The 15,311-nt window shown below is 42.0% G+C and overlaps 1 protein-coding gene across 5 annotated transcripts in view; it reads left to right on the forward strand.

Annotated features, from left to right (window-relative positions):
* ARHGEF7 (Rho guanine nucleotide exchange factor 7) overlaps nt 1-15,311 on the forward strand; it is a 109,199-nt gene that overhangs the window by 52,354 nt on the left and 41,534 nt on the right. For all 5 annotated transcript variants that reach the window (XM_063126134.1, XM_063126135.1, XM_063126137.1 and 2 more), the window contains 3 exons: nt 7,141-7,279; nt 8,546-8,605; nt 14,921-15,067. In XM_063126134.1, the coding sequence (XP_062982204.1) occupies nt 7,141-7,279; nt 8,546-8,605; nt 14,921-15,067 (346 nt within the window). The remainder of the gene's footprint in view (nt 1-7,140; nt 7,280-8,545; nt 8,606-14,920; nt 15,068-15,311) is intronic.

Raw genomic sequence — 15,311 nt, forward strand, 5'->3', positions numbered from 1 at the left:
GGCTCTTCAGGTGATGCTGGACTCCAATTCTCATCCATCTCAGCTAGCCTAGCCAATGCTGAGGGATGATGGCAACTGTAGTTCAACATCTAGGGCCATAGGTTTCCCACCCTTGCCTTAACAGTTCAGGTTCTAAGTTAATGGATTGCCTGGACCTGTATGAACCTCCCCAAGCATTGAGATCAGCTGGTGGCGGGGGGCTTGCTTGTGTACTCACCAGGAGCAGTAGTTAGGCTGGCAGGCACGAGAGAGGAGACCTTTTCAATGGAACGCCCTCCCCCGGAAGGTATGATGTGCTCCTTTCCTGTTTACTTTTAGGTGGGATTTTTATCCCAGGCTGTGGGTTTTGATGTTTTATGTTGTTCTTAGTGGTTCTGTTTTTAGACCATTTGATTGAATTACTCTTTTTGTTAATCAATGTTTTTGTTAATTATTGTTTTATTATTGTTTTTATGTTGATGTGTGTGATTAGTTTTTATATTTTGTATGCCGCCTTGGGAAAATTCTGTAATTTTTAAGAAGTGGCTTGTAAACCCTTAAGTAAAGAAAATGATGGTGACTATATGGCACCTCCATGTTTAGGGGCAATATGCCCCTGAATGCCAGGTGCTGGGGAAGAACAGCTGGTAAGGTCTATTGCCTTCGAGCTCTGCTTGTTGGCTTCCCAGACGCATCTGGCTGAGCCACTTTGGGAAAAGGAATGCAAACTAGGTGGACCTTTTGGCCTGATCCAGCAGGGTTCCTCTTGTTCTTATGCTATTATACACATTAGATCAGGGGTAGGGAATGTGTGGCCCTCCAGATGTGGTTGGACTGCATCTCCCATCAACCCCAGCCAGCATAACTAATGAAGTCCAACAACATCTGGAGTTCCACATGTTCCCTATCTCTGCATTAGATAATGTTTTCAGGGTACCATAAGTAAACGTATAGGCCAATTTTTTAAATCTGAAACAAGAGTAGGACTTTACATTTTGATGCTAAATTTGCATAGTGAGAAAAACATAAATTCAAGCATTTATGTTGGTGTGTGCTTGAACAGCTGAATATTTGGGGAGGGGCATGGGAAAGGGATGATATTGTAAATCAAAGTAGTTTTGGACAGCCTGTGGAAACAATTATTTCTTCTTTAAAAAAAATCCTGGCTATCCCTGGCTTCTGTGGCAGCAACTTTATCATCTTTTTGGACCAGTGCTTAATGTGTGACTGCATGCAAGAGGGCAAAAAACCCTTCCCTAATTAACCCTCTGTGCATTCTCAAGGCTCTGATACCAGTAGCACACAGTGTCCACCCTTCCTAATAAGCTTTTAACTGTCTGTTTTTAAAAGACATACAATGATTTGCGTACCTTTAAGTTTTTTGCTTCATTCCTGAGATTCAGGGGTTCATATTTCACTTGCTGTTCTCAACAGCTATATTATGTTAGCTTGCTGTAGAGTTCAGTGAATCTGATTGTGCTTTGAGCAGGCAGTAGAAACTGGCTTGCCTTAGTAATGCTGCCCTTGCAGTATCTGTATTTCAGGGTAGATTTTGGCCGGGTTCACGCATCACTTTTAACCCATAACGGTTTAATAAGCAACGCACGCTAGCTTATTTTAGGAATAGCCCACTGTGCCTGTTATACGATCGTGCAAATAAGCTAGTGTGCGTAGCTTATTCCACCCCATCACCCTCCCTCCTGCCCTCCTCTCAGTCCTCACGCCCGCATCCCAGGTGACCTAGCAGCACTTTTGCCTCTGACCAAGGGCACAAGAACATCGTTGCTTTTCCTAGTCTGATGTTAGAAACGATCAATGCAACCCTGGTAGGAACGTTAATTTATTCAGCTTTATAAGTAGAATATTTTAGGCCTAGAAGGAATATGAATGTTTCTGACCATACACATCCCTACCGCGCATTCTGAATGTTGTATTTAATGGCATCACCCCATTAGTGCAAAGCTTCAATGACTTACGGAAACCTCATTTTCATCCTTGCCCAAGTGTCAAATCCAGTACTTTGATTCCTCTTGTGCAAACGTTTCTCAGGGTGTTGCACAACTTATTACAACTTGTTAGGCTCGGTGTTGCTTGCGATAGCGATGCTAGTTCTGCTGGGCGTTGTATAACCCCAGTGGAACAATGCCAACTCCTGTAATTTTTCCAGTAGCACAACATTGGATATAACTCTGAGAGAGGAAACTTCATACAGCCACTCATAACAGACTAGCCTGCATTATTATTTTGCACTTTTGAGGGCTCCTAACTCTCCCTGTTTAAATTCTAGCAGAGTTGTCACCTGATTAAAGCAATCTTGTCAGTTTCTTTATTTAAAATGTTTATACATTGGCTTTTCCGAAAGTGTCCGTTTAAATTTAGTTGGTTGATAACTAAATCCGCAGATGGATACAAATTCTGAAGAAAAAGATGTACTTACCCTGTTTTTAAAGATCATGCACACACTATCTTGTAGCAGGTCACAGCTTGGAAGAGGCATTCTCTCGGTATGGGATAGAAGAGGAAAAATGCCTCTTCTAAGATGATGCCTGCCAACAATAATTTTAATAAGTTCTTTTGTATATAAAATTATTTTTAGGGCTGTTGCAAATGTAACCCTTAACTAGGAGCAGGATGCAGGATCACACACTTCCTCTCCCAAGGTCCTCTCCTCTTGTTTAGTCTCCCTCTTCTCCTTTAACCATGAATTTGAACCCAGGAAAGCCCCATGTTAAGAATGGGTCCTCTTTAGCATTAACCACGGTTAAACCGTAACCATAGTTGAGAAAACCATGGTGGAAAACCTGCATCTGAGAAGGAGTGCTGGGAGGTGGGGCAGTGAAATTCTGCAGTCTACTGCTGCTGTCTTAACAATGGTTAATAGTTACATCTAAGTCAGCCTTTCTGATGAAGTGCCTTCAGAACATATCTGTTGACAACTGTATAATATTCAATACATTCTACTCTTAAATTTAATATTAAGCAATAAGAGAAAGGCAGATACGTTTTTTAAATCAATGCACACTAAAGAATGTTAATATTCCCTACAGACAAAAATGCCAATGATGCCATTGTGGTTAAAACCTTAACATAAATGAGAAGGATAGATTTTATTTGAAACTTAAAAATTATCCTGCTCACTTCTAGCTAGCAATAGTGTCTATAGATAGAAGCAAGGCTCAAAACAGCCGCTTAAAAAAAGAAAGAAAGGAAGTACGGTTTGCAGAATGCTAGATGCTTTATTTGGAACTTAATTTGAGATTACTTTATATCATTATTTTTTTTAATGATACTGAATTTCACAATGTGAAGCTTTAAAAAAGCACACACGGGAGATAGCTGGAGCAGGGAATACAGATAAGCATCTGAGTCACAGAACCTTTTGTCCCTCCTCCACTCCATTTCCCAAAGGCTGCTAACATAGAGGGTGATGTCATACTTGAAGCAACAGCCCAAGAATAAGGCATTCTATCTAGAAATGCTGCACCAGAGACTGGGAAAGGCTTGGAGTCATTGAGCGAGCCCAGGGTTTGCTGGAGGGGCTTCGGCATGCATTGTCTATGTGACATATTTAGACCTTTTAGCAGTGACAGTTCATGTTCCATCTATTATAGGGAGAAACTGGAAGTGTAAGTTACAGCTTTTAATGCCTTTCACTCGTTTGTGCATGATATGCTAGCTTCTTCTTTTTTTTTGCTCTTCACGTGGTTGCAGGTACTTTAGAGTTTTAAGACATTCTTAGTTTGTAGTGATTTTATGCCTGAAAAATGTTGGTGGTTTGGATTCAGTTTAGAGGCAGGTTATATTTTAATGCCTTCCTAACTCTGGGTAAACGTGTTTAAGCCACAAATCTTAAGAACAGCTTAAATTATTGGGGCTGTCCTTTTAGCAGAGATTTCCTACACCAACTCTGCTTATGCTTGTTTTATTCTTCATAGCTTTTCTGTCTTGAATAAGAAATGGTATTTTATGGTTTTGGTCATAGCAATATTTTTTGTTATTCCAGAGGCCTACTGGTCGTTTCTTAGGTCAGTGATGATCTCTTGTGTATGTCATTTTGTTTCTTTCCTTTGTACTAGTTTAGTTAAACACAGAGTAGAAGCACTGTACAATAGTTTGCTGCATTTAGACCAAACTGCACGTTATAAAGAGCTATTGTTTTTGTCAAAACAGCTGTGATGTTAGCTGTGATCTTGAACTAACCACACAAATTTTTATATAAGTAACGATCCTCTAAGGAATTAACTGATGCAGATAGTTCAGAAGCTTCAAATCTCATAACAGTTTTTCACTAGCAGAGTTATTTGATATTCAGAAAACCATTTACAAAAATTATTTTATAAGGTCTGGTGTGTTGTGGTAATAGGTAAACCAAGAACTCCATTTTGTTTGAATATTCAGTTTTTTAAATATAAAAAACCATAGGTAATGTAATACGTATATAGTCTTCTGTCAAACATATGTTTATGAAGCAGGTGGTGATGTGAACTATTTTATAGTCTTAGAGGAGTTTTCTTTAGCTTGATTTCCCTTTTGTAATAGAGGCCATGTTCTCATGGAGAGTTGCTTCAGTTTCACTCTCAGAGGAGAAGAGGACAGGAGTAGGCATACCGCGTCTTGAACTGCCATGAGAGTGTTAGCAGAGAAAGGCCTATTCACCTCTCCCAGTGTGCCTCTCTTCACCATTATTATTATTATTAATAATAATAATAATAATAATAATAATAATAATAATATACCGCCCCATAGCTGAAGCTCTCTGGGCGGTTTACAAAGTTTAAAAAGATTGGATTAAAAAGTCTGAACATTAAACATCAATATACAAAATTTAAAAACATAAAAAACATAGAAAAAAGTTAACATTTTTTTTAAAAAAAATTAAACACTCAGCCAGGCCAAGCTATTGGAGTCAGTTAAAACTCCGCATATGCTGTTGAATGCCTGCCAGAAAGATAACAATGTTGGCGTCAGGCAGGCCTCATTGGGGAGATCATTCCATAATTGGAGCCACCACAGAAAAGGCCCTCTCCCTTGTTGCCATCCTCCGAGCTTCATCGGAGTAGGCACCCGGAGTAACCTTCCCTAACTGGGTGCCCTCCAAATATTTTAGATAACAATTCCCAGTATTCCTGATCAGTGGCCATGCTGGCTGCAACTAATAGGTGTCGTTGTTAGAAACATCTGGAGTGCACCAGGTTGGCGAAGGCTGCCATAGAGAGAGTGATGGCTCCCCTTTTTAGAAGCAGCTCAGTCTATGGATAGGGTAAAGTCAGTGAAGCCTTTCAAAAAATCATGAGAAACCCCAGCAGAGGAGAACTTTGGGATACCACTGCATTATTTGACTGAACTATTCTCCCTTATAGAAAGAGGGTCATATAGTAGTAGACACTTTTAATAGGTTGCCTTTTATGCTAAGCAGGATACAGTGGCAGAAGTGAGTGTCTGTCCCAGTAATTGTTCTTCTGCCCATACTGTGGTGATTCTTAGGAAACATTTCATGCTGCTGAGAACAAGTAGGTTGGGCATTCCCGCACTATTGTTTTCACAAGGCTTTCTCCTGGTCGACCAGACAGGTGAAGAAGATTGTTAGGACAGATGCCCTGCTGCTGTTGCCACCGCCCCAGGCAGTATTTACAAAATGGCACTTCCCTCAGGAATTGCCCATGCTAAGGCTTTTGTTGCTAGGTGATTGCCTTTTATCTCATCGTGATAGAGGCCTAGTTTTTACTGACATGGTACTCGGTACCTTCATCACTTGATAGGGTCAGCCCACTGCCTGGCATTTTGGCATTTCATATAATGAGAGATCTGCTCACGTTGGATGATTTTGGAAGGCCATTTTATATTACTACATACACGTGTGATTCCTATTTGTGTATATTTGCCCTGATTTAATAGTAATTTGAAGTTTGCCAGGTTATCAAATGGGAAAAGTAGTCACATAATGTGCTGGAATCCCTTGCATTCGCTAGACGAATGCATGTACAGCTGGCAGCTGTTGATTGGGGAGAGAACAGTCTGAACATAGGTTTTGCTGTTTTCTAGCGCCCAGTGAAAGAGACAGGTAATTTGATTCTGTCCGCTGAGTTGTTATTTAGAACGTGCCAGAGTTAAGTATGGCATTGTGCAGATGTGTAGGTAGTAGATGAGACTTTTAGAGAAAGTCTTTCAGAGAAACATTGTGCGTGCGTGCTGAAAAGTTTTTTTTTTCTTTTGGGGCGTTAAGGGAGGACCAATGGCAAGTGTTTTCTATGCATTCTTTGCATTGTGCTAGGGTGGATAAAATTGCTGTGGGAGATCTGAGGCTGTACAAATGCAGTTATTCTGGTGGTTCTTAAAAGTGTACTTTGTGTTACTTCCCAAAGAAGTTCAGAAAACTCTGCTATTAAATAAGTGTCTTGCTCAATTTGTTTATGTATATAAATTAGATTTCACCATTCTGTATTAAAATATACTCAGAGCAGCTTATTGTAATTACAAATGTTAACAATAGAATAACATAATAAATAATAGAATAACATAATGTATAATAGAATAACATAATAAATAAACAACTATCATAAAGTATCCACGATAAATTAAAACAGCAGTAGACTTCAGTAGCATTAAAGGAACCAGATCTTGAAATGTCTGCTAGAATAAAAGTGTTTTCAAGGCCTGCCTAAAGGCCTGCATGCTCATTTCAAAGTGTGGAAATTCCTTTGTGATGTTTTGGTAGTCTGAGTCTTCAAAAAATTTCTCTGAGGATTCAGTTATAGGCAAATGTGCTTGGGAATAAGCCCTATTGAATAACATAACACTTAATTTCAAATGCATAAGCATTGGATTGGCCTGTTAATCTTGTTGGACTTTTTTCTCCTCTTGTGAACATTAATAGGTTATGCGATTAACTTTGCTTGAAATATTTGATTATTCATAATTCTGTTTTCAGTCTCAAACTAATAGATTCTTTTAAAGTAGGATTTAGAGAGAAAGTAAGTTGAGCATTTCAATAAAATAACATTCATGTAAAAACAAGTTTCTTCATATATCTCATGACTAAGCTTTGTCCTTTCTTGAAAAACAAAACAGGTTATTTCTGAAGAATCAGAATGAATCATTTCTCTTTAGTTTGGCTAATTTTAGTTCTTTGTTTCAAATTAATTTATTTATTTGCACCAACAGTGAAGAGCTAGGAGAATTCATGGAGATGAAAGGAGCCAACAGTCCTGGGATTCTTGTATTGACCACGGGCCTGAGCAAACCCTTTATGCGCCTGGATAAATATCCCACGTTACTCAAAGAGCTTGAACGACACATGGAGGTATATCTTAGCAGCATTTATGTTCCCATTTAATGATGATTTGGCAACAATTATCTTAAAGGTACATTTCAAGGAGGTTGGGTCCCAAAGTAGATTACTTGCTCTCTTTTTTCTGATGTAAGGGAAGTAATAGGCTTTAAAGTTCCAGTCCATTGTGTCCTGGACAGGATTACTTGTCCTGTCCATTTGTGATATCCCTGTAATGTGGGTGTAATGCCGCATTTTGTAAGGGACTGCATAAGTTTATGCAGTCTGTTTTAAGCCCCTGGGAGCCTCCTGTGGACTTCTCATATGGGATGGATACTGAAAAGGCCAAGTCGTGGTTATGCCTTTGAAAAATGGGAAGTGAAGCTGTAAATTCAGAGAACTTCTTTAGGAATATTTCCAGGGGTTTTACACACAAACCAGGACTGAGGTTGTGGATTTGTGTTTGTTGTTCCTTTTTTGTTTTTAACTCTCCCCCGCACCTTCAGGTTGGAGGCCTTTTCTGACTTTTCTGTAAGTTGGGGGTGGGGGGGAGTTGGTTCCACATCTAGTGGACTCAAGAGGGGACTGAGAAGCCCCATTGTACATGTTGCTCACTGCTCAATCCTCTGGTTTGGGATGTTGAACTTCATCCAGTTAATTCTGAAGTGTGTATCATTCTAATAATTTTCTTTTAATGCTTTGGATAGTTTTTCAGCATTTTACATATTTAGGTATTACTCAACACTGTCCATTAATGCATTGTAAAAAAATTTTTGGAGAAGAGATAATCCATCAGACATTGGCCCAGTCCTCACTAGCAGACATAGTTTAATATCTTTTGTTTGACATTGTCAGATAATATACTGTATACAGCTGGTTTGAAATGTTTTAATTTTAATCTTAATGAATACTAGAATTTTCAGTTGCTGATATTGTCATACTTTGAAAAGCTTTAGAGTTGAAACAAAATTCCTCTACATATTTTCAGCTCCGTTAGTATTTCCAGTTTCCTAATTTTAATTTCTGCACTAGGAAAACTGGCTTAAGTGATATTTATATGATAATGACTGAAGAAGTATCCATAAATTTGCACCTGTCAGATGAAGGCTCTCTTGTGGAGATGGCTGTCTTTAAAAAAAAGAAATCCCTGTTGGCATGACCTAATCTAGAGGTTTGTTGCTTAAAGCAGTGTAGATGTCAGAAATGTATCTTAACTGTGCAATCCAGTTTAATGGCAGAGACTTTAATTACAGCAAGGGTTACAAAGCAGTTTCCCTCTGGTTTTTTTTTTTTTTTTAGGATTATCATCAAGACCGACCTGACATTCAGAAATCCATGACAGCCTTCAAAAACCTTTCTGTAAGTAAATTGGGGAACAATAAACGTGCTAAAGAGACTGTATTAGTCTAAACATAATATGAAATAACCTTCCAAGGTCATGATAGCAGTACTGGTGGGTGGCAGAAGAGGAAAATAATTTCAAATTAATATGCATGGAATAACTAAAAATGGATGTTCTTCTTCATGGTCTCTGTGCATCACACACATGGGCTCTGTGCCTGTGCTGAGCTTCGTTTCGGGAAACTTTCATAGCTTCCTTCCCCCACCATCCTACTGCGCATGTCCAAGAAGGCTCCCGCCCAATCCTTCTTCGACCGCCATTGCGGCTGCTTCATAGGGAACATGCTCGTCTTTGGACTGTGTTTTAGTTGTGAATAGCTGAGTAAATATTATTTCAGGCTGTACCTTTCCCCCTCTTTGTCCTCTTCTGTATTTTTTCTCCCTACATCTTGAGACAAGATCTTCCTTTTAATTTTTTTCTTTGGTGATCTTCGAGATCGCGTTCTCGGTGAGGCGAGTGTATGGCACTCAGAGCCCCCTTTAGAAAATGCACCCGTTGTGGGAGCAAGATCCCAGCATCTGATGGGCATACACTTTGTCTACTCTATCTGGAAGAAGGGCACAAAGTAGAGGCCTGCCTGAATTGCCAAGCTTTCTCTAAGCAAACGGGCGACATATGGATCGTCTTAGGTCTGAACTTTGGAAACAAGTTCTGGAGGTGACTGAAACACCTAGGGGAATGGACATTTCTTTTACCGCCATGCCACTGCCCATGGGAGCCCAGTCACAAACTATATCTCAACATAAGCAAACAAACAAGAACCGAAGGGAATCGCCCTTGACACTGGGAATATTGGTGGCTGCCTCTTTGGCAAAGAAATTGTCAAAAAAGGCTAGAACTCCTCTAAGTCTACAGAGCCGCATAAGAAGAAAAAGAGAGAGAGGCCAGAGCATGTTGATGAGCAACCTTCAAAAATCAGTAAGGTCGTGCCTCTACCACTGCTGCTTTTAAACTCACCGGTGGTTGGAACGGTTGAGTTGGTATGGGCTGAAGAGCAGGTGTCAATTCTGATGGTCGACATCGTGCCACTAGCCTCGACTTCGGAGGGCGAAATTGGACTCCTCCCCGGTACCGACTGAGGAGGTTGTCCTAACACAACCTAGATCACTCAGAACTGCTTGAGTGATGTGGAAGGGATGTGCCTGACTCAGTTCAGTCAAGCAACTACCCTCAAGATCAAGGGCATGATGAATACCACTACCAATATGATCAGTATCGATCGTGATCTCTAGTGTCTGACTGGGATAGAAGTTCCAAATGGTCACTTCCGCTGAGGCCCCCTTACCATTGGAATGGGGCTTTTCAATTCAAAAACAGATGATGCTATGGACTCAATCCAAAAAGCCAAAACCACTGCGACAAAGATGGGCCTCGGTTCCAGGACACAATCCTTTAAACCAAGGCGGTGGTTCTGGCAACCCTCGTCGCAATACTTTTGCTACCAAGGGGATTGTTCTAGTTTTAAATAACAACAGCAACAACAGTTGCAGTCGGCAAGCAACAGGTGGTATCAGACCTGTAGGTTTTGAGCCCAACGTCGAGAGGGTGCCCCAGGCGACAAGCGCCGCCTTTGACTCTTCGATCCCTCTGACATCGTGTAGAATTGACACTATGCCCTTTGGTCACTGTATTTCTTCCTGCATATGTGGACCCTAATAACATCAGATTCATGGGCCCTTACCATCATCAATATTGGATGCAGCTTTAAAACCCTCCACCAGGGCATCGTATGAACGGAAATGGAAAAGGTTTTCAGAGTTTGCGTTACTCAAGAAATTAAATCCAGTTACATGTTCAATTCATCCAGTTTTGACTTTCTTGTTGTCGTAGTCTAACCAAAATTTACAGTTGTCTTCTATAAAAGTTTACCTGGCTGCAATTTCAGCTTTTCACGATGCGATAGATGGTTTTTTGGCTTTCTCGCACCCTCTAACTTGGTGTATTTTGAAGGGCCTGATGAACATTAAGACTCCCATTAAATCTCCTCTTACATCGTGGAATCTTTCAGTTGAAGCTTTTTGAACGTCTGACCAAAACTGATACACATTTACTTACCTGGAAAGTGACGTTTTTAGTTGCGGTCATGTCAGCCAGGAGGACTAGCGAGCTCTCAGCATTATGGATTGCTGAACCTTATCTTGTGTTTCATTGCGACAAGGTTTTGCTTCGACTGGATATCCAGTTCTTACCTAAAATAATGTCAAACTTTCATGTCAGCCAGAACATTGTCTTGCCAACTTCCTTTCCATCCCCTTCTTCTCCACTCGAGTCCATTTTGCATACCCTGGATGTGTGGCGTGCTCTAGCATTCTATAAGACGCACATGGAAAGTTTCAGAAAACCGCAGTGTCTTTTCATGTGCTACGCTAAGAATAAGGAAGGGCTTCCAGTGTCTTCCCAGTGATTGTTGGCGTGGATAGTACAGACAATCCAGCTTGCTTACAAGCTCGTAAAATTAGAACTCTCTACATCAGTCAAGGCACACCCAGCACGAGCTATGGCCACATCTTCAGGCTTCGAACATGGAGTCTCTATACCAGAGCTTTGCCTTGCGGTAACATGGTCAAGACCGACAATGTTTGTTCAACATTATAGACTGGACATTCGGTCCCAAGCAGATTGCGCTTTTGGGAGAGTGGTTTTGTCTTTAATTCTACATTAAACATCTACCCTCCACTGGTAAATGAACTTGTTAATTGCCCATGTGTGTGATGCACAGAGACCATGAAGAAGGACAGGTTGCTTACCTGTAACTGTGGTTCTTCAGGTGTCATCTGTGCAGTCACATAACCCACCCCTGTCCCCACTTAGGTGTCAATACTTGCACTTTGATTCTGGAGTGATGATTCTTATTCCCTTGGTACTGAGACCGCAATGGGGCTCAGGTGAACTGAGTGATTGGGCGGGAACCCTCCTGGCCATGCATAGTAGGACGGTGGGAAGAGGGGGGTCCCACCTAAACTCTCAGCTGTGGAAGTTTCCCAAAATGAAGCTCAGTGCAGGTGCAAGGCCCATGTGTGTAATGCACAGATGACCACTCAAAGAACCACCGTTACAGGTAAGCAACCTGTCCTTTCCACTAGCAATATTGATCTGGATTCAAGAGGCAGACGGATCACAGGAAAAGGAAGGAAGTGAGGCTCACATGGTATCGCATTAATACAAATGATGCAACTCTAATACTTACAATACATATAAGGAGACGTAGGGGAAGGGATGAAGCTTCCTGTTTGATTTGAGTCAATGGCCCCTACTTGTACAGTGTTTGCCTGCCTACGCAACACCCTTCTGTTCCATGGATCCCTGGCATGCTAACAGGATTTAAATGGGAAGCTGGTCATTTAGAATGTAGAACTAGCAGGTGAATCTTCTCCTCTTCTGTGTGGGTGCTTAATACAGAGAACCAGTGTGATGCACTGGTTAGAGTCTTAGGGCCTTGCTAGACCTGCCGGGATAAGCCGGCAGGGAGGCGAGGCGATGGCGCGCTAACATTAGCGTGCACCGCCCCGCCTCCTAGATGGCCGATGCGCAGGGACTGCGGAAGCCCTGCAGCGTCGGCCATTTTTTTTTTTGGTTGTTAAAGGGGCCACGTGCGGCCCGAAGACTCTGGAGAAGGTAAGCCAGTTTTTTTACTTAACCCTCCCCAATCCGGTCCTGATCCCTTCCCATGCCTCCTACCTACTCTTTACCCTCCCTCCCTCTCCCTCCGTGTGTCCCGTGTCGCCTGTTCTCCCTCTCCCTCCATGTGTCCTGTGTCGCCTGTCCTCCCTCTCCCTCTGTGTGTCCCGTGTCGCCTGTCCTCCCTCCGTGTGTCCCGTGTCGCCTGTTCTCCCTCTCCCTCCATGTGTCCTGTGTCGCCTGTCCTCCCTCTCCCTCTGTGTGTCCCGTGTCGCCTGTCCTCCCTCCGTGTGTCCCGTGTCGCCTGTTCTCCCTCTCCCTCCATGTGTCCTGTGTCGCCTGTCCTCCCTCTCCCTCTGTGTGTCCCGTGTCGCCTGTCCTCCCTCCGTGTGTCCCGTGTCGCCCGTCCTCCCTCTCCCTCCATGTGTCCCGTGTCGCCCGTCCTCCCTCTCCCCTCTGGGATCCCCCTGGCCCGATGGGCACAGCGCTGAGTGCTGTGCCCAGTCCGTGGCTTTTTGCGGCTACTCGCTTGCGAGTAGCTGCAAAAAGCCACGGCCCTTGCTAGACGTTCCGCAGTCCCGGCCTCAGGCCGGGGCTGCGGAAAAGGCGCGCCATAAGCGACTTCACTTATGGCGCGTTAGAGGAGGCTTCAGTGCGGCCTGGGCCCGGATTCCCCTGTGCGTCATCTGGAGACACAGCAGGGAAACTGGGTCTCAAAGCGCGCTAAGGCCTCGTCTAGCAAGGCCCTTAGACTGGGAGATCCGGGTTCTCGTCCTCATTCAGCCATGAAGCTCACTGGGCACATAATTAAGCTGTGGAATTCACTACCTCAAGAAGTAGTGATGGCCATCAGTTTGGATGGCTTTAAAAGTGGGGTGGAGGCTATCAATGGTTACTAGTCCTGATGGCTATGTGCTACCTCCAGGGTCAGAGGCAGTAAGCCTATATACACTACTTGCTGGAGAACATGGGCAGGAGGGTGCGGCTGCGGCTGCACCCATGTCCTGCTTGTGGTTGACAGCTGGTTGGCCGCAGTGTGAACAAAGTGCTGGACTTCACGGACCCTTGGTTTGGTCCAGTATGGCTCTTCTTAAGTTCTTATTGGTGACTTTGGGCCGGTCACTGACTCTCAGTCTAACGTATCTCATGGGATTAGGTTGAGAGGATAAATTGTGAGAATAAATTGGAGAGGAGGACCATGTAAAGTGCCTTGGGTTCCTTGGAGGAAAAAAAGGTGGGATATAAATATAATAATGAAAAAATAAAGCATTTCAGAGAGACACAAATTTAAGAAGGAGCTGTATAGTTGGGGTTCACTGAGCAAAGGGAGGCAAACTTCAGGGTACAGAACAACTATATATTTTAAAACTCTCTTCCACATAAAGAGCCCGAGTTTGTGCCTGAGGTGATTTGAACAATTCTCTTCCTCAGAGGAATTAATAACTTCTGGTTTTAAGGAATCTCTCTGTCCTCAAGGCACCCAGTGGCACATGAATATTATTCAGACAATATATTTTCAATCATGTCAGTGAGATGCAGGAGGGCTCCCTTGTTTTAAAATTAGACCACAATAAACCTTGCTTTAAGAGGTTTCATACATGGTAATTTTCCTGTATGTATGTTATATGTGAAGTGGTTCTGAGATAATAACCTACTGTATTCTGTGTTTTAGTAAACACAGTCAATAAGAGAACATATTTATTCCTATATTAAACATTTTATTTGTAAATGAAGACCAAAAGAAGAATTTGGCACGAAGCCAGTCTGTGTTTGGTGTGTAATAAGCTTCTATTTATTTTTAAAGTTAAATGTCAGATTGGAACATTTGTTATAATTGATACCACTTAATTAATATCTTTTCAAGTGCATATCGCAGGTATGTGCTATGCATAGAACAAATAAATTAACACAGCCTTTGCCCATAGCTTGTAAGCTAAGTTAGGCATGACACTTGGGGGAAAAGTAAGAGATGTGGTGTGAGGAAAGCTAAAAAAAGAAAAGAGCAAGCGAAAACAAACTGTTTGATAACTATTTTAGAACAGATGCCTGGCTATTTGTCAAGTGCCCAGAGTTTCTGCTTTGGCCTCAAATAAGGAGTGCCCTTACTTGAAGTGGCAACGCCTCCGCATCTAATCCCCTGGTCACTATCTGTGTGGCCCCTGTACTCCTGCGTGGCCATCTCTAGAAAGAAAGACACAAAAGGCTGATGGCATTCAGTTATGCAGAGAGTCTAGGCTGCTGTTGCTTCGGAGAGAAACTTTTCTCTTCTACAGGTGTATAAAACAAAACAAAACAAAAAGATCCAGATGTAATACTGAACAAATATTGATTCTTGCCTAGTTCGGTTGTATTTATACAATGTTTAATGGCATTTTAATGGGAGCCAGTGTGCTGTAGTGGCTAAAGTGTTGGACTGGGAGCCAGGAGATCCGGGTTCTAGTCCCCACTCGGCCATGGAAACCCACTGAGTAACTTTGGGCCAGTCATAGACTCTTGGCCCAACCTACCTCATAGGGTGGTTGTTGTGAGGATAAAATGGAGAGGAGGATGATTATGTATAACACCTTGGGTTTCTTGTAGGAAAAAGGCAGGATATAAATGCAATAAATAAATAAATAAATAAATAAATAAATAAATTTCTTCTGGTCCAATAGGCACAATGTCAAGAAGTAAGGAAAAGAAAGGAACTTGAACTCCAAATACTAACAGAAGCTATCCGCTGTTGGGAAGGAGAGGACATTAAAACACTGGGAAATGTTATTTACATGTCACAAGTCTTGATTCAGTGTGCTGGTAGTGAGGTATGGCAGTTTTGATTTTCAAAGATCTTAGACTGTACAAAGAATTTATTTTGACAATAGTTTAGTAGCATAATTCTCTGAAAAAGGATCTTCTGTAGGTCTGCCTTTGTTGTTTGCTTTTTAAAATTTCTCCCTTTTGCTCTTGTTTATGAAGGAAAGAAAATATTAGAGACTGGCAAATCTGCCAAAGGAATTACTAAAGAAATATCCAAATGGGAGGAAAAAGAATAAACCTGTCTTTTAA

This window comes from Elgaria multicarinata, chromosome 5 (assembly GCF_023053635.1).
Source record: "Elgaria multicarinata webbii isolate HBS135686 ecotype San Diego chromosome 5, rElgMul1.1.pri, whole genome shotgun sequence".
In the NCBI taxonomy this organism is placed as follows: domain Eukaryota; kingdom Metazoa; phylum Chordata; class Lepidosauria; order Squamata; family Anguidae; genus Elgaria; species Elgaria multicarinata.